This window comes from Parambassis ranga, chromosome 18, assembly GCF_900634625.1.
Source record: "Parambassis ranga chromosome 18, fParRan2.1, whole genome shotgun sequence".
NCBI classification, from domain to species: Eukaryota; Metazoa; Chordata; class Actinopteri; family Ambassidae; genus Parambassis; species Parambassis ranga.
The window spans coordinates 8974848-9001660 of record NC_041038.1 but is presented as its reverse complement, the minus strand read 5'-3'; the positions used below and the strand labels follow the sequence as shown (position 1 = coordinate 9001660).

The window sequence follows — 26813 nt, the reverse complement described above, 5'->3', positions numbered from 1 at the left end:
TAAAGGGCTTTATTGGTGTCACTGCCAGTGTCATCTTAGTCGTACCTGCCTATTTATCTGTCATAAAAAGACTGTCCTACATAAGAGGAAAGAAAAGAAGACGGCACGGTGATCAGAGAATTGATACCTTACTGCTCCATCTGCTGGAAGCATGTGAGAAATAGATGAAAAATATTCAAGAGCATGTCTGCACATGTCCATCCGTTCCTCCTGGGAGAAGCTTCATAAGTTAATCCTCCCATAAAGTGTAAATCTGTGGTTTGTGTTGTGCAGGAATCAACAAGATGTCATATAAGTGGCTTATCCGGCTTGTCATTGTGAACATTTTGGAATATGTTCACACTGGCGTTTTAAAGAAACAACAATTAACTTGATATTTCTTCATACTAGTGTCAATATTTCCCACAATGCAACTTCAGTGCTGAAGAATAATTGCTATTTGTAGTATGAAAACTCACAGGAAATAAATGTGGTGGACTTTCTCAATAAAACAGGGATGACTTTATATGTTTACATGGGAATTCATCAAGTTTATTCAACAAAACATTATCAAATACAGTATGTACAAGTTCATCGAGACACTAGATGTATTTGCATGCAACACATTATCCGGCAACATGCTGGATAATTATTTTTAAAGTATAAAAAAACAGTTTTACACTTCATTATTTATTTACTTTCATATGCTGCAGTCCTATTGATGAACAACAAAAAGTCATAAAGATAAAACTACTTGGCTAAAATGTCCTTTAGACTCGTCGCTCTGCACTGACCACGGGTCGCTCCCGCTCGCCTGGGATGAGCCTGTCATCCCGGGACCATCGGATCAGGTACCGGCTGGCCAGTTGCAGGTTCCACTGGTACCGATTAAGGATTTTTACGCAGTCCTCTTTGGAGCAGAGGCTCAATGAGTACAGCTGCTCCAACTGTGGAGACAAAAACCAGCAAGAAGACGTCATAACACTGTTGAAGCTCACATAAAACTTGAGGTCAAACTGCTTTCTAAAGGGGGCCAGGTCATGTAAATGGTGCCTGTATGGACGGTGCCATGTATAGCCTGACATTTGCACTGCCCTCAATGTAAGCTTGGAGGCCACATGGCTGTGAGTGGGGTTGTGGGTGAGCTGTAAATAATCTATTTTTGCTTTGAAGGGAATGAAGCTAACTGAGAAAATAAAAAAATAAAGGGACAGTTCACACATAAATCACATGTTTTGTGCGTACTGTACCTTTAAATGACCCAATGTAACCAAATTGAAACAGCTAATCATTTACATGTTTCCTGTAAAGCAGGAAGTAAAGGAGGCACAGTGTGCTCTGGTTGTTCGGCTCCAACACCATGAAAAATACCACTAAGGATGGTCCGACCTTGAGCTGTTGCTCCGCCCTCACTGGGTTCCATTCGTTCCGCTGGAGTGCATTATGAACCTCTTCAATGGTCACTCCGTGTACTGCCTCCATCACCTGAACACAGCACGGAGTCTTCTAATCCAGTTCAATGTTTCATGAAGGGGTAAAAAGCATCATACAGTGAGACACTTACCTCTGATATGAGACTGTCTCTTATGTTCTGAGGCGTTTTCTCTCTTCTCTCTCTGTTGTCTGTGTACTCGTCCAGCTGTGGCGTAGAGCGTGCCAACTGTGCCATTTTTGCCAGGTTGGAGCCTGTGATGCTGCCTTGATGAGGTGTGGGCTGAGGTTGAGGTTGTACAGGCATCTGCGGAGGCCACATGGTGCCAGACACCGGTTGGGTAGTAGGTCTTCTCTGGACCTTCATGTTCAAGCGTTTCAGGTTGGGGGGTGGCGGCCTGGGAGGTGGGGCGATGCTGGCCTCGCTGAAGCGTCGGGGATCCTGCTGCGACACCACGCTGCGAGCTGCCATCACAGGAGGCATGAGTCTGCCCTGCTGATCCACTCTGACCATCCCCACTGTGTGAGCCCGCGGCCGATGTCCACTCAGGACGGACTCCAGGCTCCGAGACATGCCTGAAGACACAGAGCAACAATTTATGAATGCAGTTAAGTGTTACACTACAAACCAGGCAAGTTCTTTTGCAAGCTTCCTATTTAAGCCAACAGGGGGCAGACTGGAGAAATGTGAAGTGAAGTACAGTACTTTCTAACCAACAATACAACAATAAGTAAAAATATCACATTCGATCAAGAAATCAAAAGAATTGTGTCAAATTAAATTTATTTTTGTTTTATTTTATTTTATTTATTTTATTTTTATTAATTTTCTATAAATATTTTAATAGATGAAGATCCAACAACAAAGATTAGCCAATAGACATATATTGTTATACTTAAAATGAATATTGTAATTGTTTTTGCAGGATATTTATTATAAAATTCTGATAATCCCAAACAGATTTTGTCATCATATAAAGGTATACAGCAGGTTACCAGAAAAGAGAAGAAAATTAATTAAATGATCCAATTCATCTTTGGTTCCTACCTGCCATTTTCTGCAGGTTGGATCCCTCCTTCTCCCTGGCTTGGCTGGGCCGCCAGCTGCCGCTGCTGCACAACAGTAAACACATGAGAGTTAGAGAATGCATTGACTGACCGCAGGTGAAGCTTCACTGCTGCGCCACCACCACCACAACAACAACAACAAAACTTTGATCAGTGATTATTAACTGCAACAGTAAATGTGGTAAATGGTTCACTGACTCTTCCAGGCTCTCCGGTGTTCCCCAGCAGCGGTCGGGGTGGATGTCTCCGTGCCCGGTGTGCTGCAGGCTGCCCTTCAGTGGGGGTGAGATGAGGGCAGGGCTTCCAGGGATGTTAGGTCCAGAGTTAATGGAAGGAGTGGGAACAGGAGGAGGAGAAACAACAACAGCAACAGCAGCAGCAGCAGCAGCAGCAGGTGAGAGTGGTGGTGCAGTGAGCGTTGCGGGAAACCATCCGACTGCCAGCGTCCTCTGGTTCTGACCTCGCCACTCACTCAGCTCCAGACTGGAAAAGAAAGAGGGAGAAGATCTGGTTAGAAAGCCAAACAGAGGAAGTGATAAAACCACTGAAAGTCATCTTAAACACAGATTTGTTTGATTAAATAAACACCATGAAAGAAATAGCTGCGAGACTCATTCATCAAACAAAGCAGGAGGACTAGAGCTGGAATGCACTTTTGTGTGGGCTGATTTAAACCCATTTGATCCGAACAAAGGCCTATTATGCTGCCTGAACTTCTTTCTTATTAACCCGCCCTCCTCTCACCCACCCGTGGTCGATGACGGTCACAAGGTCGTTGGCCACAAGTGTGAGTTTTCGGGATTCAGAGAAGTCTCTTGTTGCTTGCACCTCTGCTGGTTTAGCCTGCAGAGGAAGAAAGAGACATGAGGAAAAAATAGACAAACAAAGCATGATTTCAAGACTCTGATAGGTGCTCACATACTTCTGACACCATGGTGGTGAGCTGGGTAAAGCTGGGTCTGTCAACAGGGTTGCAGGCCCAGCACTTCCTCATGATGGCGTACAGTTCTTGAGGGCAGTCTGGCGGCTTCTCCAGACGCTCACCCTCTCGCTCCACGCGCCACAGAATCTGGAGAATGTAAAATGTCAGCGATGCTAAAGCTCTGAGTCACAAAGACACCGTAAGGGTGGGGACACACATTCCAAAGACGCAGAGGCACGTGTACAACAACATCATGCTGACAAGCCTTTACCTGCCGGCCCGAGAGACCGAACCACGGCTCCTCACAGTACGTGAACATCTCCCACAGGGTGACACCAAGCATCCAGACATCTGAGGAGTGGGAAAAAGAGCCGATACGAAGACTCTCTGGTGCACACCTGCAAGAAACAAAAGAAGGATGGATAAGAATTTGAAGTGTTATTACTTCAGGAGCACCTCCTGCTTAAACAGCTCCTACCATGCGAACGGGATCCTCCTGTGTGCTGACATGACGTAGTGATCCCTCTCTTGGCTCAGGCCTCGCATCAGACCAAAGTCCCCGATCTTCACCATCTCCCTGGATGCCAGCAGCACATTTCTGGCAGCCAGGTCTCTGTGAATGAACCTCCTCGTCTCCAAGTACTCCATTCCTGCCACAATCTGGGTGGCGAAGAGCCAGAGGCGGAGCAGCGGGTACTCATACTGACGAGAGCGCAGGATGTCGTAGAGCGAACCCAAGGGGGCCAATTCTGTTACCTAGAGAAAGACACACAGAGTTTACCCCAGCTCATAAACACATCACTGTTAGAAAACACTGACTCATCATATCTGCTTACCATCTTGAGTGGCTGTGTGAGCACCACACCGTAGAGGCGTATGATGTTTGGGTGGTCTAAGGATTGCATGGTGGTCACTTCCTGGAGGAAGTCCGTCAGCGTGTCCGTCTGCCTTGACAAACTGCTCCTCAGTGATTTCACTGCGACAGGCAGCTGAGGATAGGTACACAAAGAGGGTCAGAGATGCAACAGGTGTCACAGAAGTATCAAAGAAAGATCGTCTTTTACCACTCTTCCAGTAGGTGTGTGCCACTCTCCCCTCTTCACCACCCCGAAGGATCCAGAGCCCAACTTCTCTCCCAAGATCAGCTCACTGTCTTGGATTAAAGATGGAAGGGCCCGGCTGCCGCCCTCCTGGCCCTGACCGGAGCCGCCTCCGCTCCACTGCTCCCCCCCATCCAGACTACGGCCGCTGAACACCTGTGCAGATTGATAAATAAATCATTAAAAAAAAAAAGGAAAGCAACTCTGGTTGCTGATGTAGAACTGTAGAACTGTTTTCAGACCTTGGTCATCCACGAGCGTGGACGTGAGGAGGTTTTGTAGCGCTTCAGAGCATCCCACAATCTTCTTTGTGCTAATATAAAAGAAAAAGTCATTAATATCTCTGCACACACACAGGAGTGCTTAAAGGAAACATCCCACACAAAAGACTTTAAACAAAAGATTAAACATAGCCACTTTAATTTAGCAGGTCAGCTGTGCAGATGACACTCTGGTATTTGGTAACTGAATACATCTCTGGGCCCTGAGACGGCATAACAATACGTTATTTTTATGTATGTACAGAATGTGCAAGCTAAAATGTAATATATGAGTTTATAAGAAAGATTCTCTCTATATGTAAAATCAGTTCATTCCTCATCTCTAAAAACGTGTTAGCAAACTAAAATTGTAGCTAGTGTTAGCTAGTGAGCTAATTTAGTCGTTTTTTATTAAAAATTACATAAAAAAAAACATATTGTAATTTTTTCTCAAACTATTAATGCAAATATATCTATCAATAATATAAATTTATTGATTAGGTAAACAGTGTCAGTTTATCAGAATCCAAATTCCTATATTTATCCCCGAGTGGGGATCCCCCCCCCCCCTCCGCCCTCTCTGTTGATTTCCCCACAGTGTGAATGATCAAAGGATCGAACGATCGAACGATCAGCCTCACCGGGTTTGCTGATGCCTATCTGCTCCAGGTCGGCCTCCTTGACGTAGGCGAAGTGCTCGATGCGGGTGATGTTGAGGCCATCTCTGACTCGCAAGTAGAACTTCTCCAACTGGACGTCAGCCAGGAGTTGGTACAGCCACTGAGTGTCCTGGTCCATCAGCATGACCCGGCCGACCCGCCTGTGGAGGTCAAAGGTTCAAAATGCAGAACATTACCACTTTATAGATGCACAACCAAACCCATTCCTCCCCCCCAGGTTACCAGGGAGACCTTTGGAATGAGCTGCTGGTGGGGCATAGCTGAATTTGTATGCAGCTTTTTATGCAAATGTAGTAACATTAGAGCAGGAAAGACAACAAGCAGACGCTGTAAAGTGAAAAAGAGACAGGTGGGAGAAAGAGCTCCTGATCATGAAGTGGGGACTTGAAGACCTTTGACTCATACTGAACCACAACAACCCTGCAGAGACTCCTGCAGCACTGTGAACAGCTGAGAGGTGGAAACATTAGCTTGTTGGTGGTTTAGGGCCACCAGTCAGACCGGATCCTCCTCTCACAGTATTTATGTAACTACTGAAGTGATACTGTGTGTTGAAACAGCAGCATGGCTTTGAATACTGAGTGCTCGCAGAAGCAGATTGCTGCTCTGAGTGGTTTAAGCTCCCTGTTTGTTAAAAAAGTAAAATAAAAGTAAAACTCAGCGGATTCTTTCCTTTCCTACTGTCAAGAGTTATAGTGCCATAAATCAGCTGCTTATCAGCACACCAGGCCCGGCAGGTATGAGTCAGGGAACATTCTCCCTGTCAGCTAAGCTAGGAAGAAAAAAAAATTAAACACAAAGTCTCAGATGATTAAGAAACCAAATACATCAGGAGCGTAACCAGCCCAGGCTTGCTCCAATTAGTATGTGCAGCTAAAGCTGTGTATGCATGAGGCAAAATTCAATAACACACAAGCAGCCCTGTGGTCGTCTTCTCTCTATGTACACAGTGATGAATCTTTAACCTGCACAGCTACTGAAAAAGCCTCTCAGCGTGATGGCATGTGTGACCAGCACTCTCCTATTTATTTAATGTCTTCATGTGGCTGATCAGTCACCTGTAAAACAGGCCCACATCAGTACATCTGCATCTGTTTACACTGCTTCCTCTGGCTAAGATCAATCAAGCAATTGATCACAGAGCAGGCTGCATACTTCCTGTCACAGCTGAATAATGGGGAAAAAAAGAGATTGTATAGATATGTAATGTAGTTTAATGGAATCTTATGCAGCCTACAGGTCATGATTTGTAAATAAACCCCGAAGAAATGAAGTGTAGAAAACAAATGATCATTTAATGATTCTTTCGGACATTATTTCCACAGTCTGACATAAATAATCTGCGATATTTACCGTTAATCGAAACGATTCAGTCCTCCGGTTTGTTGACAGCTAGTTTTTAATCACACACACGCCCGGAAACAAGTGATCCATGTCGGCTTTGAAACCTCCAGCAGGCAGCGACGTCCACGGAGGGTTTCCACGCAAATCTCAATCCTGTCTGAAAACTCCTGTTTTCCACCACCTCTCCTCTAAAAGTCACCATGCGATAGATCCAAGGTTTTCCCACCTCATAATAATCCACCCGCGGTCTGTATTTTTTTTTGTTGGATCTTTGGTGTCCCAGCGCTGTTAGTGTCATGTACCTGTGTGTTTCTGCTCCTCAGTCTCCGCCTCCGCTTCAGGACCACACCTCTTCCTCAGTAATCTCACCTGAGCTTTCACCAGGAGGGAAACCTGCAGAGAGACCAGTCACCAGCAGAGGTAACAAACAACCAGCACTATGAGGCCATGAACTGGTATACTGATAACTGGTATTTGAATAACAATAAAGTCATCACCTTCATTTACAGCACATTACATTTTGCTTTGTTGCTGCTACAATGCTATTTGTTTATTGATTGTCTGCTGTGCTAATTATAGCCTGAAAAACACATTATTAATTTTCCCCTTTTGGTCATAATTCCATGTGACTCAGATGAAACTTGCCATGAGCAATGAGTCAAAGAGCGGTAAATGGATTTCTGTCTCTGTCCTTTTTTTTTTCTTTCCTCCATTTGTAATGCTGCTAAACAGGTCTGACGGGATTTTAACCCAACAAGTGGCTGTTCATTTGACTGCAAATCAGGCAGCACAGTGGAGGACGCACTGCCTGAACTTTGCACTTCCTGGTACAGTATCACTTAGACATAGTCACTCCTCCCTGCCTGAGTTACTCAACACACACAAAGGATTTCAGGCTTTGAAAGGACCCTGAGGAGCGGCCTCAGAGAGGTCTGTTTTCTTTTCTTTCATGCACTTAAAACTGGCCGAGGAGTCAAACCGGTGGTGTGATGACTGAGAGTGACCTGGAGTATGTTGGTTTTCATCACATGTTATGGATTTAACCCACAATACAACTAATAACAAACACAATTGATGACTAAGTGATGAATTAAATGAGCAAGTCACAACTGAAGTCATCCTTAACCTACTGGATGGGTATTTAGACAACAACCAGGATCAGCTCCAGGGCCAATAAGAAATGTGTGGAATGGAGGTTTACATTTTACAGTTGTCTCCAAACACAGACAGTTTCTTAGTGTCAGTTTACAGTTTGTGTTTTGTAAGTGAGAGACAGGCCTGGCTGAGTTTGAATCACTGTGGCTATGTGAATTAGCAGAGAGAAACATGATAACTCTCACACGCATATATGAGGCATACGAACCGCTCCTGCCTCAGGGATGGGTCGTGTCTGTAAATATCCACTCTGTCAATTGTTGTTAAGTTATAGTGCCGCTTATGAAATGAATGAAAGAGGAACAAAAGGGACAAGATACATGAAAGATGACAGAAGAATAATGAGTACAACACTAAGGAACTTTTTATTAATTTAAAAGTTGGCTATTATTATTATGCTATACTATTTTATTATTATTGACAACTTAGATAAGTAAGAAAAATAAGCCAAAACAAAACACAACAAAGCAGACAAATCAAAATTAAACCTGGTGTATAAAATAAAAGAATCAGATTGTTCTGCTGATTTATTCCAAATAGTGACAACAGCGCCCTCTACTGCTTGACTGTGATATTGCTTCTTTGGAGCCTGTATACGTCATCACACGGCGACACATCAGTATCAAAAAATGATAAAGAAGCCGCATATCTGATATTTAGGCTCAAGAACAATTCGGCAAACTATTCTAAGCCGTTTAGAATCCAATTTTTCACAGACGATCTTTTTTTTTATATATTTAACATAGACATTTGAAAACACAAACCACCGGAACTCCCTCCAGTGATCGTAAACACATGGCTCGCCACGTCTGATGCTCAAGTATGCCAAAACTCTGCGCTGTAAAGTTTCCAGGAGAGTGTAAGACTCTCCCTGAAGGTTTTTGGTCAGCTGTGGACGTCTGGGTAAAGAAACCTCATGTTGTCAATAAGCGTCTTTGTGGAGTTAAAGAGACAGAGAGCAAAGATGTGGACAGAGGGGAGCTGCTGCGGCTCCTGGGTAACACTGAAGTCTGTGAAGATGTCTTACTCTTCCTGAACAGCGAGCTTTCACCTGCACAAACACACGCACAGGACAAACCCTGGTCCTCCAGTGTTAGGACATTTATTCCTAAAGTCAACTCCTATGGGACAAACCAGCACAAAGAAGTTCTACTGAAAGGTGAGAGCTTGGTTTAAATTAAAGTCTGTATCAGTTCTGTACCCTTTAAAGCCACGTTTTTGTTTTCTGCAGACTTTGACAGGCAACGTGTGACATTTATTCCATTTGAGGAGGATGCTGAAGGGAAAGTGTCTCTAAAGAAGGGCAATATTTATCAGATTCAACTCTGCAGTCAGGACTGTGAGGAGTGGTGAGTCTCAAAAAGGTCATATGCACCAGTGAGATTCATATCTTTGTTTATGTCCTACTTCTTAGCCCTTTACAGAGGACTCCTGTCTAATCTGCAGGGTTTTGGAGCTGCATGTGCTTTCCACAGATTTATGGGTGTCCGATGGTGTTGCTTATCCGAAGCTGCCCTGGCTGTCCTCTGATCTGCTGCCTAAACTGGTGCGCTGGGCGACTGAGTGCAAGAGCAGCGAGTTCAGGAGCACCTTGTCTCTGCTGCCAGTGGAGAAGTACAGCGTCATGTACCAGCAGCTGAAGGAGAAGTACAAGGCTATGGTGAAGGTGAGGAAAGGGGGATGCTGTGAGCAGTGTCAAAGGTGAAATAAGGTGATGTGATGTTTTTTTTTTCCTCTCCAGGTTTGGCCTGAGGTTACCGACCCTGAGAAGTTTGTGTATGAGGATGTTGCTATTGCTACATATCTCCTGGTGAGTTCAAAGAAGCTTTGTATTGTTGAGCTCAGTTATTTTTGTGAGTCAGATGGAATAGTGTAATGCTTGAATTCTTCTTGAAGGCCACTTTATGTGGTTTGCAGACACGCCCATACCTGTACATGTAGGTAAACACAACTCTTATGTTGTTGTCAGCTAAAGCTGGGTCAATCAATGTGAGTGTAAAAAATGGTTTTGACCCAGTGAATCAATCCATATGTCATGCTAGAGGCAGATGAAAAGGTGTCCGCACCAGCAGGTATCGCACTGTAGATGTAGCTTGGATTTTACTACGTTGATCGAAAGCTCCCTGACTATGTGCTAAGTGTCTGTTGCTCTGGCTGCAGGTGCTGTGGGCCGAGGAGAGAGCTGAGAAGAGTCTGACCGACAAACAGTCCTTTGTGGATCTCGGCTGTGGAAACGGGCTTCTGGTTCATATACTGACAAATGAAGGGGCAAGTTTTACAAATCAATATAAGTGATGACCAAAATCATCAGTAGTTTGAATGGAGATCGCTTTATTTACCATTTAGGCTAGTCCAAACATGGGCAAAGAAGAAAAATGTGGGTGGATCTGAGGGGTGTAGGTGAAGTTTAGGGAGTGTGAGAGTGTCCAATCCAAACAATGAGCAGGACATTTTATCATGGACGTCAATGGGAGGTGACTCAGTTTTACAGCTGGCCTCAAGTGGGACTCTTGAGTAGTGTAGTTTGTGATGCTTCTGCAATCTGGTTGATTTAGTGTGAAACAATCTTTTATATATATATATATATATATATATATATATATATATATATATATACACTGCTCATTTAATGTTACAATTAACAAGGATGTCATTTTGGTCGACCTCCTAAATGCCCTGACCTTAAACGCTGTCTTCTTCACAGCCCATCTTGGCAGCTTAATCAATGACATGGGGGCTGAGTCCAAGTGAGGGCGGGGGGGGTGGGATGGCCATGTCTTTAGATTTGTTAGATCTACAGCAGTGTGACGCCGATTGAAATTACACAGAGTGGTCAGGGTGTGAATGAGTCCGAAAGGCAATTATCAGATGACTGTCATGCTGTGTTGTGTTGCAGCACCCAGGAAAGGGCATCGATGTTCGGAGGAGGAGGATCTGGGACATGTATGGTCCACAGACTCAGCTGGAGGTGAGCATAAAGACTGAGCGTAAACATGTTCAGGTTTTTAGTCATCGCATGCTCAGTCTGCAGATGCCCTCATGACCCTTAAATGCATTTTTGACCATAACACACCTTGTAAACACCACATCATTGATGTATATTTTCAGTTTTTTATCTTTTACGTTTTCGTTTAAAAAGGGCTTAATGTAAAAACGTGTTTTTCAGTCATGAAGCTACAGAAACGCTACGACCACACAGGAGGTTAATGCTGAATTCATACACACAGCTCTTTGCTATCTGCCTTCTGGCTTCTGATGCTCATTTGGCAACAAGCTGTTGACTGCTTCCATTTCAAGTCATCTATTATTGACTGATTTTCAGCAGAGCGGATGTGGCAGAACAATCTTTTTGGGCCCCCCCGGGGCCGCTGTACTCAGTCAAAATAAAAAAAAAACAAAAAAACAAAAAAAAGAACCTCCGAACCTCACAGGCTTCTCTGCGTTTATAAGTTATGAAAGGGTTTACATAAATTCTTGGTCTAAAATATCATTTGTTGAACTGTTTCTTAACACCTATTGTGGTTAAGTATGATAAAAGTTTGAGCAGATAAGAAAGTTTTCCATTAAGTGATTGTGAATTAAATCATGCCTGTGTGCATCTTCCCCCGCTCTAAGGAGCTCTTGTGCTTTTTGGGTCTTTGCTATTTCAGGAAAAGGCAATTACTCCCAGCGAGAGCTTCTTATTTCCGGGTACAGACTGGCTGATTGGGAACCACTCGGACGAGCTCACACCGTGGATCCCTGTTATAGCAGCCAGGCGAGTCATCAGCAGACACAATCACTCTTTGCTGCTCGAGTGCCAGCTGATCTCTCAGATTCAGAATAACATTATGGGCAGGGGGGGATGATGTGTGAATATGTGTGTTTGTCACCATGTAAATGTGTTGTTATTGAAGCGGCCACCTGATGGCGATGTTGAGCCTGAGGTGAGAAATCTGCTTTCCCCTGTGTGCGACTAACTACCTCATTGCTTCCAGTTTCACAATGTTACAAAATAAACGTCTGTGACGCATTAAATAAAATAATGATGTTTCCTTTTTTTAAATTGCAGGTCGTCTTACTCCAGCCGCTACTTTGTCCTCCCTTGCTGTTTCTTTGACTTCTGTGGAAAATACCAGAGACGCCAGAGTAAGAAGTCTCAGTATAAGGAATACATCGACTTCATCACTGAGGTCAGCCAAGTCTGTGGCTTCAACACGGAGGAGGACTGCCTAAGAATACCGTCCACCAAAAGGGTAGGAGGTCTAAGATATTAGGCAACTGCAGTAAAGAAATATGAGTTGTCTCGGCCTTCGTTCATCCTCTAAAATCATGTCTCTGAGGACTAGCTGAGCTTCTCCTGACTTCTCATTTTTATCCGATTCTGCTATCAAAGTCCAAGTGAAAAGAACACATCTTTAGAATAGGTACAAAAAATGGTCAAAATTAATAAGCAGCAGTCCCCAAGATGTTTTTATTTTTATTTTCTATTCAAATTCTGGAGCCTACATTTCCCAGAATGCCACAGTAAGCAACCATATCTTCAAATTTTACACCCACAATAGATTGTTTTGGTAATAAATCTACCACAATAATTCCTAACACACATAAGACTATGACACAGTGGATGGTTAAGAAATGAAGTCAGCTGTGTGTCTTGGCCTCCTCTCTAGTTGGGCTTTTTTAGTGTGGACAAACATAAATAAATCACGTCTTTAGCGTCTTCTGAGGGAGGTTTGTTTCAGAGCCAGAAGCAATTAATAGCTGATTTAACATAAAAAAGCCAAATGTTACATTTTTTCTTAAATCCGCACATATATCCGGCATTATGTGTGTCATTTTGACATGTTTTCTTAACAGAGTGTTGTCACTTTTTGAGTTTTTCCCCTTCCAGACACCCATGGGAGTCATTCTGGCATCCTTCTTCTTCATCCTGCAGGTGTGTCTGATTGGAAAGTCAAGAAGCTATCTGCCACCCGACGAGGCTGAGGCAGAGCAGCGCAGATCTCATTACATCCAGAGCCGCCAGACTGCCTGTGGGGTCGCGGTTCAAAGGTCAGACACCAGAAAAGACATGGACTGTTGCCATGGGAACACAGACAGTGACGGGGCCCCCGGGTACTCTTGGGGAGCCGGGTTCCAGCCCCGAGACAGGGTTGAAATGGTTCGAAACTGTGCGACTCTCTCGCGGGACTTCGTTGACGGCGTCGTCCTGCAGGTTGCAACCGTTCTTCTGGGAATGACCGTGGCTGACAGCGGAGGCTCCAGCAGTGAGTGGAACCAAGGAGGTAAACGAGCAAAACATCAACAGTCCCCATAAAAAGAGATAAACAAAATAAACAAACAGGTCTTCTGTTTTAAAGATACCAGGCTAATGGTTACAAAACAGATTTTTTTAACATTTGTGTAGCTAATATTGTCATTTATGACATGTATAAGGTACTATATCTGTTAAAAAATGAACATGGCCTACAAGATAAGAAAGAAAAGTGCTAACACTGATGCTAAGTAGCATAATTAAGAGACGGTGATTGTCTTTCTGTGTGGCTAAGCTAACTAGCTGTTCTTGACAGGTTTGTCGGGACAGCATATTTTCTAAAATGAATAACTTCACAACATCTAGTGGTGTGAAATAATCTGTGCTCACATACACTTCTCTGGTCCGAGTTAATTGACTTTGACAGGATTTGCAGCTTGTCTCCTAAACGAGCGTGGCAGTGGAGGAACCCCATGTGACCCAGATACATACTGATACAGAATATTGTTTCCAAACTGTATCTGATGGACACATCTGTGAATCTGTGTATTTAATACCCCGTTCACACTGGGGAAAAAAATCTGGTTGAAGCAGAATTCCTGTCCAGATGTGTTTTTTTTCTGAGTGTGAACACCTCGAATCCGGCAGTATCCAGTTTGATTTCAATCATCGGCTCAAATGTGGCTCAGGTGTGAACGCAAATGTGGCTAGCGAATCCGGCTAGCGGCGTGCTACTTCCGGTTCACGGGGCTCGACACGGGACAAAAAAACGCACGACGCATGCGCACACTCGGTCCTACCGGGGCCTGAATGGACTCTGTATATTACGAGGCGCCACGTAGTGGTTTGGAGGACCGCAAACACGCTGGATGAAGCCGGATTGAGTGCGGACACAAGTGTGTGCTAGCCAGATTTGAAAATAGGTCTGAACGCATCCAGCTTAAAGGCTGTCTGGGCTCAATCCTACTCTAGCTGGAATGACTTTCCCCAGTGTGAACGGGGCCTTAAAGGCAGCAATAACCAACCAGTGGCTTGCCAGGCTCCGCCCACCACACTCTGACAGTGCATTGCTGGAAGGTGCTTCATTGGATGCCAAATTAATACACACCCCCTTAGTGCAGAATGAGTCATCAACATTGTTTGTTGAACACCTGCAAAACCACCTTTTTTTGTCGTTGTTGGCACTTGTGCACGTGATGGTATATAATTTTTTTGTATGTGTCACAATTTGCTGTCATTTTGCCCGGATTGTTCTTCCTTTGTAGGGCAGCACAGTCGTAACCCGACACCTCCAAAGCAACACAAATGAATCATGTCTCACATTTTTCGTCAGTACCTTAAAATATATTTCTCACTCCGTTGTGGCACGTCGGCATCGCCTGCCGCCTGAACCGCCCGTCTCTTATCGTCCTATCTAAACCTCCACCTCGCTCATCACCACCCTGTCCCCCTCTCGGCATCAGTCAGCGGGGCCTCATGACACCACGCGACGCCCCTTTTGAACTCTGCACCTCACCCTCCGCCAGCTACTTCCTGCACTGCACGCCACACACACGCACACCACATCACACCGCCCACGCATCACCTTTGTCAGTGTCTCGGCTCCCCTGCTGCCACTCTCACACACACACACACACACACACACACACACACACACACACAATACGAATGAGATAAGGACATGAAGACTACTATGATTAAAAACAGAAAATTCCCTGTCAGGGTGTCAGAGCTGAAATTAGAGGTAAAAACATGAGGGAGGGCGAATAAGGGGAGACTGTAACTCTGTATAGAGATGACTGGATGAATAATGCACCACCGCCTATGATTTATGCATGAGTATGCATTTGTATTGAGGTATTCCTAGCAGTTATCTGCTGTGTAAGAACAAAGGGTAAAATCAGGATGAGACGGCCTATGGTGAACGGATCAGGAAGGGCCTCAGTGTCATCGGAAGGGCTATGGTATTTAGTTTCATGTCATTTTTAATGCATTTTTGAAGACTAAGCACACTTTTTGATATATTTTTATACATATTTTTATAGTAAAGTAAATTCGATAATAGGGCTTCTTTTGTAATTTGTCTCTAATTTTAAGCTATAAAAATACATTTTATTTATCTTCGAAACTAAAATATACAATACGCGTCTCTGTATGTGAAAGTGATAAGAAAGTCCTTAAAGTAGCTCTGCACGCTGTTGATATCTCTTGATATCTGTGCTCTGAATTGGATCTCAGTAGTGTGTTGACGCGTGAAGCCGTCGACTGTAACTTTCAAGCGCATTGCTAATTCATGCATGCTGCTCTGCTGACTGGGCTCACGTAGTTATGTAACCGTGCTGAGGCTGACAATGTGTGTGCAGCTGTACATCCGACATGCGTTTTATTCTGCCACGCTGAGCGTCGACTCGGTAAAAGCTCCTTTGTGCAGATCAGAAACAGCTTGCCTGGAAGGGGCGGGTGGGTGAGAGCGAGTGCAGTTATTAACAGGTGAAAGCCTCCCATCACACTTTATGTGCCTCAGACAGAATATCTGCAGCTCTCATTAGTCTGCTTTCTACTAAACTGAACCGATTAGGTTTCTGTAAACTGGGTTTTCTGACTAAACCTATTTATATATTGATCATAATGGAAATGGAAGCATTTTGTATTTTGTATTTTAGAGAATAAATACAACATTGGTAAGGGTTAGTATAGTAAAGTAAAATTATAAATTCTATTGCAGGTACTCTCCCACTGTCTAGTATATTGACTTGGTACAGCATATTCACCCTGGTTTTGTTTAATCTAAGTTGCTCACATAATATCTGTCATTGTGTATAAACAAAATCCAGAAACTATTGGCTACAAGAACCAGTTACTGGGGCTCAGAAGCTGCAAGTAAACACACCGTACTACCACCTAGCATGTTTCCTTTATGTCGGAGATTAGCGGAAATGCCTCTCCACACCAGCAGGTGGCAGTATTTTAGACTGCGGTTATGTTTTTTGGATTGGTTGATCTGCTGTTTCTTCATCGCAGATTTCATTTTCACTGTAAAATTATGTGTATCCATTGTTTTTTTTTTAGTTTTGTTGGTACATTTTTTGTCTTGTGCGCTGGTTTGCTTAGCTGAATGACCGATCCTTTCTCCAACTGCCTCTCCTGCGTATGTTCCAGTTGCTTGTTTGTTGTTTCCCAATGTTGGCCTAAACTTTTTTACGAACTTTTTCTCACTTGTGTGTGAGTCCTATAAAGGGTTAAACAAATCACTACTTCATGGCCAAAGGAAAAACAAAACCATGTTGTGTAATCTTGTGACCTCCCCTGAAAGTAATTGGCGAATAAATAATACAAGCAATCACGTCTTCCAGCTGAGCTTCGGCTTAAAGTTGTTTTATCCGCCACTCACCAGTTTCTGCACTAATTTTTCTGCAATCAGGCTGATTCTGAATTGGCTTAAGCAGCAACAACAATCCTCCACAACAAGCAATCAATCCTGGCACAAGGGGGGACTTTCAGCTTTAAACAAGTCCAACTGTACGTCATGCCAAGCCATTAATAATCGTCTGCGGCTGGTCTTAGTCCAAACAGAATCTGCTCCGTCAATACCGTCCTTCTCCTATTAATCCCCATTAACATCGGGGGCCGTAAAGGGCAGCTCTAAACGGTGTATTGATATTATATTAAGACCTGGAGCTCCCTGGCGTCTGAGCTATAGGCTGACGGTCTGCCCGGTTTCACACTCTCGAGTTTGGCTGTGCAAGTGTCTGCAAATGTGGGAGTGTGTTGCATATTTTTTGGATTAGCTCAGCAACTTGACTATCTAAATTTAGGATGTTTTCGGGTGGACAATATGTTTTTTATTATTATTTTCAGTGGCAGGAAAGACAACTATCATAGTTACTGAATTTTAATCAGAGGCGGTGCGTGTTTTTATTTATTTTTTTTAATCATATTCAATAATCTCTACACCAACAGGGATTTCCTGAAGTGAAATTTGGTGCACAAGTATGATGATGAAGATGTCTGCAGATTTAGGTCAAATATTGTTATGAAGCAGCACAAAAGGAGCATTAGAAATCATGTGGCATGTCCCTCCAATATGTCGGAGAAATGAGGAGGAAGATTTGTATAAACCAAAGGTCAGCACTGATTGAATTCTCCTCTGTGGAGGGAGGGGAAAGGGCAAAGCCAGAAATACCAGAAATCACATGAAACAGAGCAAAAGGTGGAGTGCTGTGAACACAAAGGGTGTAAGTCATTCATCTGCTTACAGCCTGCTAAGCTTGTATATTTCAGTGACCCTCCTCTTTTTGTTTGGCTCTGAAAAATCGTGTTCCAGTTAGGAGGAGGGCGACGACCATGACTCACGCTCTCAAGCGGCAGTTGGGAGAAGCAGCAGTGAAATGCACGTCGCTTGCTCTGACAGCTTGTCGGAGCAGCTTTAATTGAGCACACTTCACAGCCCTGACTAACACTGAAAGACAGTGACTGAAGTGTTTTTTTCCTCTCTACTTATACAGCATTGATCACCTTCTCTCTGCCGCTCTGTAAAGCAGCTTCTAACATCGACTCGGGCCAATCAGCTGCTTCTTTCCTGGTCTAAAATGGCAGATAAAAATGAATTCTGTGCATGCCTGAAGCAGCGTGTTAATATATTGATGGATGTAACGTCGATAGACCTCCTCCTGCTTCTTTGTTGCTCTTTATCTTTCATCCTTTTTTTTTCCACCTCCTCTTCAGGCAGCCTTTCTGTGAGCGAGGTCGCCGGGCTGCTGGAGCAGGAAACCCTGCAGCTCCTGAAGAAAGAGTGTGGAGGCCTTCAGACGCTCCTAAAGAACAACCATCAAGTCTTTAGAGGTAGTTCGACAGCACACTTCTAAACAGTCATGAGGACTTTTTGTAGTTTTAAATGTCACATTATATTCCCAAGTCTCTTCCCAAGGTGTCTTGTCACAAATTCTGTATTCTTCCAGCGAGATTGTTTATGCGTCTGTAGCTTAAATATGAATGTCCTGCTGCTGGCCACGCCCCTTTTCTGACAGAGCACTGTGTCACGGATGTGGTGAAAATGGAGTACACTGTCCGACAATGCCATTGTGGTCAAAACACACCCGTTCCTGAAGATTTGTGGGTCTTCACACCTTTAAACTTTATATCGCAGCAGAGCATATTGGTTGTCTTGGTAGCCTGGTGGTTGGCGGTGCCTTCATTTCCTGTCATAGCTCCACTGTAATCTAATAAAAGGTGCACACCCCTCCCCTTCACCCTAAAAAAACCAAGCAATTTTCTAACTTATGTTCTGATGATTTAAGCAGGAGAGTTTTCTTAGCATGCTCAAACTGTCACTCGGCTATTATTGTCTTGCAGAAAACCGGCAGGTTGTTTACTTCAGGGAGCGTCAATGCCTGAAATATATTCTCTACTCTGGTGCTGAACAGGGAAAAGATGTATTTGTAACTTTATTTTTAAAGATATTGTATCGCTGCCTCTCTCTGTCTCTCTCTCAGTGGAAGGAGGGAGAGTCTACATAAGAGACGGGAGGGACAGGAAGTCCTCAAAGACAGATGCCAAGAGAAAGCCTGTCGCTCCCGGTGCCCTGAAGACTCGTCTCTGCTGGTTTCACACGCATCATCCTCAAGGCTGCCCCCTGCAGGCAGAGGACTGCGCCTTCGCCCACGGACCAGATGACCTCCGACCCTCAACCAGACCTCTGAAGAAGTTAAAACAAAACAATGCCTTTTGATTGGATTTCTGTGGGCAGTGGAGTTCAGCAGCGGGAACTCGAAGCAGCGTGAGTTTTATTGATGCATCTTTACCTCATTTCTGGGAATCACAGAATGTGACGGTTCCTGGTATAGTTTCAGTTGGTAAGGTTTCACGTTTAATTTAAAAGACTCCTTTATCTTTCTTTCAATCTTTTTAACAAGCCGGCTTTATGGAACCTTTTCGACTGTATCAAGTGGATTTAAGCTGCATCTTTATTTATCTAAAGATTACCGTGGATTTTCCAAACATCCAACTTTACTTTCCTCTGGTGCATCAAAACTCTTAAAAGCGTCTACTTCACTTCTTTCACCTCACATGCACTTTGAGGTTCACAGACAGGGCGGCGGATAAAGGCCGGACAGCGTTTGAACAAAGTAAATGTTAGCAGTATGAATTATTTGTTGGCAGCGGTGGAGGGGTGAGCCGTGAGTCCTCCCCCTTCTAGATGGGTGCTGTGCCATCATCCCGTGGCTCAAATGTCAGAGACAGCAAGGCCCTCCCGGGGGGACTGCAGCAACACAAAGAGACGAGCATCTCAGGTTGTTCATGTGACAAAAAAATCAAATCATTGATGTACTGAAGACAACTTTGCAGTCAAATAAAGACTTGGTATGTTGATGACATCATTTCTGTCAGATTTCTGCCATTTCCGGTGTCCTTGTTCCAAAGTCGATGGGTTTTTGAACATGATTTAGTTTGATGTTGTAATACGGTGTGTGTGGCCAGCACAAGCTTTTAAGTCTATGACATGCAATAACTCAACATTAATATGACACTAATGGTTTTTACCATCAGTGTCTTAAGATGGCTAAAAGTTGCTAAATAAGACTTCAAGACATTTGAAGTCATTGGTCAGCACATGCCAAGCATGCTAAGACTGTGGTGTAGGTGTAGTTTAAAGCTTATTTGCCAATGGAAGAAGTATGAGTTTTCCCCGTCTTTGACCGTCTTCTCTCGGCCTTTTCCTCAACATATGATTGAAATGTCCCTTTAAAAGCCAATTACGTCCAATCAGCTGGCCGTTGGAGCATTGGAGCGGCACTAAAACCTGCATTCTGTGCTGCTCTGAAGACAAAAATCCATACTGTGCTTAATAGGGACATCCTAAGGTTAGTTACATATTAGCACACTTGATGCCCACATGCTCTCTGGAGCTCAGCGGCTGTGTCGCGGAATATTGATGAAGATGTACATGCATTCCATCGTCGTGACCATGGGAAGGAAGAGAAGGAATCTGTGATAATTTTCTAATGAAAGGCCATTTTGATATAAGCGACGGTTCGACTGTGTGTTTGTGTTGTGACAGACAGCACTCTGTCATTATGTGCAGAGCTATGTGTGGGTTTAAATGGCCTGTTTTAAACATTTCTTCTTCTCCTGCCCAACCCCCACCCCCCAGTGTCATTACACTTCCTGGATGCAATCACTTCATGGAAATACTCCAAGTCTGCAAAGATCATCCGATCCAATTGACCCGCTGCCCTATATTTAACTGCTGTGGAGTGTGATGTGTGGAGCGGAGGCGTCCACCTGCCTCTTCCCCTGCCACACACGCGCGCACACACACACACACACACACACACACACACACACACACTTGCAGATGCTGTAGCCGTGACCTTTTGCCTTCTGACCGCTGCTGTTGAATAAGCCAGCTTTATTGCTGTGTTTATGCCACAACACTGCCCTGGAGACCAGAGGAGGAGATCCAAAGCAGACCCATACTTCATAGGAAGCCTGCTGAAGCATGCATCATTGAGCCAAAAACCAAATCTGATATCTTAGCTCAGAACATGTGTACACATGGTTTAATTATTGATTTAGTTAAACAGAGAAAATTACATGTTGTAAGACCTCCTCTGCTGCTGTTTGTGCACACACTCACCTTATTCGCTAACATGTAGCGAATGTTAGCGAATGGTCAATTGTTCATGATGCATTAAGTTGCTATTTTTAATGAATGTTGGGATTAATGTTAGAATTTCGGTTAGGTTTTCTAAAAAATTAGAATAAAGTACAATTTCCTCCATTAAACGCCACTTTCAGTTTTGTTGAGGAAAAAAATGACACAGCGTTGGCTGATTTCAGAGCAAACCGGGTACTAAACTTTATTTTATACCTTTTAATATAAAGTGTGACTACATGCTGGTCCTCTCAGCTCCAAAAAGGGAAGCACTTAAAACACCATTTCACAGATTTTAGTCGCATCTCAAGGTTTTTCTCGGCGCTTTGGGTTTGCTCGGTTGGCATGGAGATGATGATTTTTACCCGGCAGCTGTTAGGATTTAGAGTGCTGTAAAGTTTTAGACTTCTTTCCCCCTTTAAAAGCAAAGTGTATCTGTTAATTCTTGACATTGGAAATTGTAGTTAAAAAACACACACTCCAGTCTCAGTTTTGATTTTTTTTTGGAGCTTTTAACCACATGTGTAGAAACCAGTCATGCAGGAGAGTAGGGTTGTGTGTGTCTACATGGTTTCCAGAAAGCAGATTGCTGGGGTCGTTCCAGTGGCAAACTATGCAAAATATGTAAACAAACGGTTTCCTTTGAAAGATAAAGGACACTGAACAGTAGCCCCATGTCTTTCTCACGTTTCTTTGCAACAATTAGGATTATTCTTATCCATATATGACTCTGTCCTCGTAGTGTTTGGACGATGTCCATCAACTCTGAGGAATAAATCAAGAGATGGTTAAGGTAAACAAAGGAGAACACAGCCCAAAAAAATACTCCACACGTCTGAAATCTAGGTCGTGGAGAAGTGGCTGCATCTTTTTGCCTAAGCCATCAACTTTTCCTGTGTTTCCCTCATGCTTTATTCATGGTGGCACCATGGGGGCTCCATGTAAGGCAGCGTCTCTCAGACATTATTTGGGATGAACAGAAGTCTCCCTCAGCAAAGCGAACCAAGTAGGACTCTGATGGTGACAGCTGTCACAGCCATGAATTCCTTTGTTTGACTGTGGATGCCTTAGAAAAGCCTCCTTTTCCCCTCAGTTTTATTTTATTTGTGAGTTTTATGCAGAGATAGGAGTGTTTACATTATTTTTGGGCCAGTACTTGTGTAAGGATTGGGAGGCTTTCACTCTCCTCGGATGGTCTCTGTGTGTCTCACTATCTGCATTGGAAGTTGTTGTATGTGCTTTTAATTTGAAGGATGTGCTCCAGCATGAGCCTGTAACTTCTTTTTTTTAACATTATCTGTAACTAGTTGTAACAATATAACATCAGAAATGACACTCACATACAGTAGGTTGTTAGCTTGTTAGCCAATGCTAATGTGTGCTCACTAAACTATAGATAATCTCCTCATATCCCTTATCATTGCTAATGGTAGTAATACATGTAGATGGCTGTTTTTATTATAATGATCAGCTTTAGCTCCACGTGTCTCCCATCTGATGTTATTTAAGCTGCTGCATTAATATTCAGCATCTCTCCATAAAAACTGGGTGACTCATGTGACTAAGTCACACCGTGGGAGAACAGCTTACTCATCCCAGACGACTCTGACCTGTGATTATAAATTAACAAGATTAACAAGATATCCAGGGTGATTTGTTGTGATGATGTCATGTGATGTGTGTGCTAATGTGCTGAAGTGGAGGAAGGCTGGTAGACATTTTTTTTTTTACACTGCTTGTTCATTTGGTTGCTGGTTGTCAGTTTGTTTACAGAAACATGTATACCGCTGAAGTCTCTGCTCATTTTGATTCGTCACAAATGTTTTATATTATAATTTCAATACATTAGAGAACAATACTTCCCTAGTCATAGTCACAATAACTCTTAACGCAGGGCATGCATCAATCTGTAATCTGGTTAAAACTGTTTCCATGGCTACATTTTTAAAATCCTGGTGTGATGAGATTGCATAAAAGTCATGTTATGTTTAGATTTTGCTTTGCAGTCTTGATATATGATGCATAAAATGTGCTTGAAGGGCAGTTTTCCTGGATATCGTACCACATTTAGTATTTTTAAGAAGAACTTTTCTGACAAAAAAAAATGATTTTCCAACTGACTCCATGTGCCTAAAATCCTCTTCCACTTCTAGCTATGATAAGATAATATTTCATCCTTAAATCAATATGTCAAAGCTGACCCGTGGATGGTCACAGCAGATAAAGTGTGTATTTACTCCCTCAGAGCATCACACCGTACCTGCTTTGGCTCCCCTTGCACACTCCTCATCACCTGAGTTACTCAGGCCTGCTTGAGGTGCAGAGATAAGAGGGTTTACCTCTGCAGCTGGTGCTCCATGGCTCTGTCTGGCACCGTGTGAACTACCCTCCACCCCCACAGTGAGGGTGGGGTGTGTTTTGACATTTTTCACCATTCAACATGTACTTTATTTGAAATTTAAGAAGTTTAAGTGTCGTGCCATCGACGGCGGACAGCCGCCAAGCGTGGATGGCGCTTCTTCTTCTCAACACATAGAGCTGGAAATACACAATACACATGCAGGCCATGCCATGGCGTCTACCCAACATACACATACAGTTAAAATTAGAACACAGCAAGTGCTTTGCTGAAAATATGAAGATACTGGACCCTCTGCTCAAACTCTTCTGTTCATTTTATTTTATACAATCTTCACTGTGAGGTTTATATATACAGTATATAGAAAAAAAAGCTGTGATGATTTAAATTTGAAGCTTATCCACTGAATATTTGATGAAATGCTAATATAACCCTTGCAGAATGTGTATTCCCACTCTCCCAGACAGCCCCTCCCTTCACTGCTCATCAGATCAATATGTAGATTTTGTCTTATCAGATTATACCCAGTGTTATCTGAGGACACTAAATTAAAAAAAAAAAATCTTTAATCGCTCTATTTTTGTTATATTTGTTTCTTTTTGAATGCTGTGTGTACACTCTGGTTAAAGGGACAGTCTGCGCCTTGATGAATATTGATAGAGTGATGGTTTCGTGTTGCTGCTGATGGATGAACACACGTGTGTTAGACATAAAGTCCTGTAGCACTTGATCTAATCTGGTCATTTAACTACTGTAGTGCTGAACTGTACTGTATCTTTTTTTCCCCATGGGACAATAGTACATTCAATTTCTGTTTCCAGTAAACATGATGCAACCTAATATGAAAAGAGCGGCTTTTAGTGAGACATCACACCTTTAGCTGATGATCATGTGAAAGTGCTGTGAGCATCCAGTCCCCGCGACACGACTCGCCTTCACAAACTGATGTATAAAAAAAAAAAAAAAAAAAAAAAGGAAAATGTATCTGACCAACATAAGAGCAGCTCGGATGTGAAGTGAAAATAGGGGGTTACCACAGAGGCAGACCAGGGAGGGGGTGTCGTTACCATGGGCGACAGGCCGGGGTGACCCAGATGGCACAAAAGCAGCTGAGCCTACTTGGCTACTGTGCTTTGACAGATGCGCTTAAGTCTGTCTGATATGATCAAGAAAAAGCCGCTGATGCACCGTTAACCAGACGTATCTTGTCAAGTCACGGTCTCACTGAAGATGAAGATCAGTTGTCCACTCCATACTGAAACATTACACAATAATTTAAATTGTACGTGAAAACCAAAAACTACTGTTAATTGTGCACATTTGATTGGATGTAAACCGTAAAAACATGAGGCAGCTCACCACACACACGGCTGCCTTTGACCAATATACACACATCTGATGAAGATTTTATACCAACACATCCAACAACACAAATGTTTCATTGCCATAAACTCCTAAAAGAACATGATCATTTATGTGCGATAGTGGAAGATGTTGATGTCAGCCATGAGTTCTGCTGCTTTCCGCCGCCATCTTGGCACTGTGGCTTCAAAAAAGAACCGAGAGGTTGAGCATGAGTGGAGCTGAAGCTTATGCTGGTTATACTTCTGCTGTAAAGTTGAACATTTTAACATGGAGGTCTTTGGGATTGACTCACTTTTAGAGTCACCCTCAAGTGGCCATTCGAGGTACTGCAATATTTGGTTTCATTTTTATTTTCCTGTTGCTTTTTTCCAAGAGTTTTTGAAGATGTTTCGCCACTCCCCCCGATGATGACTATGACCTGAATGAATGAGAGCATCCACAGATATATTTTTCCTGTTGCCGATAGTGACTCGCATCTATTCATCATCCATTTATTCTGAATATAGGGTTTTACTGGCAGGTGAGCTATACGCTAGCTGTCTACAGAGCTGTTTGTGATGGCTGCTGTTGAATCCACAGCTCTCTGAGAATAATTTTTTATATGCTTCTGTACTTTCTTATGTGCACACAGAGCCATTTTGTTCTCCCTACAGCTGTGGTATGCTAAGCCAAATTACCTTCTGAACTTAATGCATAGACATGAGATCGATCTTCTCATTTAAGTCTTTAAGAAAGCAATAAAGCTCATTTCCAAAGTGCTCAGTCAGACCGTGGACACTAAGGTTCCAGCTATACTTTAAGCTTGGTATCTTTGTGTCACTGTGACAGGATTTTAGTGTTTTTGGGGCAAAAATCTGGTAAAAAAATCAGAACACTCATCTCTGAACCTTTAATGTGAGGCAGCATTATGTGAACCAGCACACACGTCCACATTTCAAACAAGCATGTGCTTTGAACTGGGCTTCCTCAATCTAATCACACTTTGACAGGAGTGTTTAGTAGCCTCCTCTGTGCTTTTAAAGGCTCCCTCCGCCTCCCCAGAGAGGCTGAGAGTGGGCGACGCCTGCTGAAAATAGAACTCGTCGAGAAAGGACGAATCAACGCTGCACCTTATGCTTAATTAAAGATTAACGAGAAATTGCTTGCTGGTGTGGAGGTTTCTCAAAGCCTCGCTTTACTTCTCTGATTAGGGTTATGTAACACTTGTTAATACTGCATGGGCCAAGCTAAAAAAAAAAGTCATGGCATCTGCCAGTGTGGCATCAATCCCGTCATGACAAGCGACAAAATTTTACACCGCGGCGTTGCCAGCGTAATGATTAATTGGCTGCTCCCAGCTGTGAAATCAGTTAAATCATACTGATTATTGCAACGTGATTCTGAATTAATGATGAACCCCACATGAAGGGGCGGAGCTCCATTTGTCATCTCTTAGTTTGAAGCTTTGATAAATTAATTTTTGGACTGATACAGAACAAGAGCCCCCTGCTGTCTTTTAACTCAGTTAAAATTATTCCATAAAAACCCAAGAGGACGTCAAATGAGAGTCTTGGCTCAGGAGAAGTTTTATTTCATAGCAGGAAAGGTGAATAGTTACCAACACAAAAACTGAAGTTTAGTCATAAAAAATAAAATAAAAAAAAAAATAAAAATTTTTTTGTCATCCAAAACTTTGTAATTCTATCAGAAAAAAATACAAAACATAGGGAATAAATGCAAATACAGAATAATATTTAAATAACAATAAATACATATTTTAGATTACATTAGTAAAAAAGGTAAACATTAAGTGATGGCTATGTTAACTGTATTTATTGTGCATTTAATAGCATTTTATTTATTAAATTATTCATATTTCCATATTTATTTATATCATGCATAACTAAGATTACTTACCTCAAATCATTTCCACTGTTATTAACACAAAATGTATTTAACACTATCAGTTACTTTCTCTATTGTTTCTATTGCTGTTTTTTTTAGCAGCTTATTTCGCCTCAATTTGTTATTTGTGTTAAATATTTAAGCACCCTGTGTTCTAGACTCAAGCAGAATCACAATATTAGCGTCCCAATTTTCAAATAATATTTATCAGTTTTTTCTTTCTCTTTGTCCTCAGTGGAGACTGAGTTATGACACAACAAGAATGCAGAACTTTAGAAAGAGTCTACAAAAAGCTGCAGGGATTCCCCCCAGATATCATTTCATCAAAGGATCCTAAGTGGTGAGTAAGTTGGCTGCTGTATTTCAATTTCACCTT

General features: G+C 42.8%; 2 protein-coding genes across 7 annotated transcripts; one reads left to right on the top strand and one right to left on the bottom strand.

The window, feature by feature from the left end:
- Window positions 1–599: 599 nt before the first annotated feature.
- tnk1 (tyrosine kinase, non-receptor, 1) lies at window positions 600–7547 on the bottom strand. Of its 3 annotated transcripts, none has more exons than XM_028429152.1 (15): window positions 7282–7547; window positions 7087–7177; window positions 5402–5580; window positions 4743–4813; window positions 4465–4656; window positions 4237–4389; window positions 3879–4156; window positions 3672–3798; window positions 3401–3547; window positions 3227–3321; window positions 2677–2961; window positions 2459–2523; window positions 1544–1986; window positions 1369–1464; window positions 600–926 (listed from the first exon to the last, which is right to left on the bottom strand). In XM_028429152.1, exons 3-15 carry the CDS (start codon window positions 5562–5564, stop codon window positions 750–752), a joined length of 2292 nt encoding a protein of 763 aa, XP_028284953.1. In that variant the 5' UTR covers window positions 5565–5580; window positions 7087–7177; window positions 7282–7547; the 3' UTR covers window positions 600–749. The 3 variants fall into 3 exon arrangements, with proteins under 3 accessions (XP_028284953.1, XP_028284951.1, XP_028284952.1); XM_028429150.1 differs by having other exon boundaries at window positions 6794–7177; window positions 7282–7546; XM_028429151.1 differs by having other exon boundaries at window positions 7087–7547.
- Window positions 7134–26766, top strand: trmt44 (tRNA methyltransferase 44 homolog). Of its 4 annotated transcripts, XR_003672140.1 has the most exons (14): window positions 7134–7204; window positions 7517–9098; window positions 9171–9288; window positions 9386–9605; window positions 9681–9749; window positions 10100–10207; window positions 10836–10907; window positions 11590–11696; window positions 11991–12174; window positions 12858–13206; window positions 17901–18017; window positions 18668–18951; window positions 19088–19119; window positions 19159–19453. XR_003672140.1 is itself a non-coding variant. In XM_028429160.1 (13 exons), the coding sequence occupies exons 2-12, from the start codon at window positions 8762–8764 to the stop codon at window positions 18901–18903; spliced, it is 1917 nt and encodes a 638-aa protein (XP_028284961.1). In that variant the 5' UTR covers window positions 7134–7204; window positions 7517–8761; the 3' UTR covers window positions 18904–18951; window positions 26673–26766. The 4 variants fall into 4 exon arrangements, 3 of the variants coding, with proteins under 3 accessions (XP_028284961.1, XP_028284960.1, XP_028284959.1); XM_028429160.1 differs by lacking the exons at window positions 19088–19119; window positions 19159–19453 and adding an exon at window positions 26673–26766; XM_028429159.1 differs by having other exon boundaries at window positions 19088–19453.
- The last annotated feature ends 47 nt before the right edge of the window (window positions 26767–26813 follow it).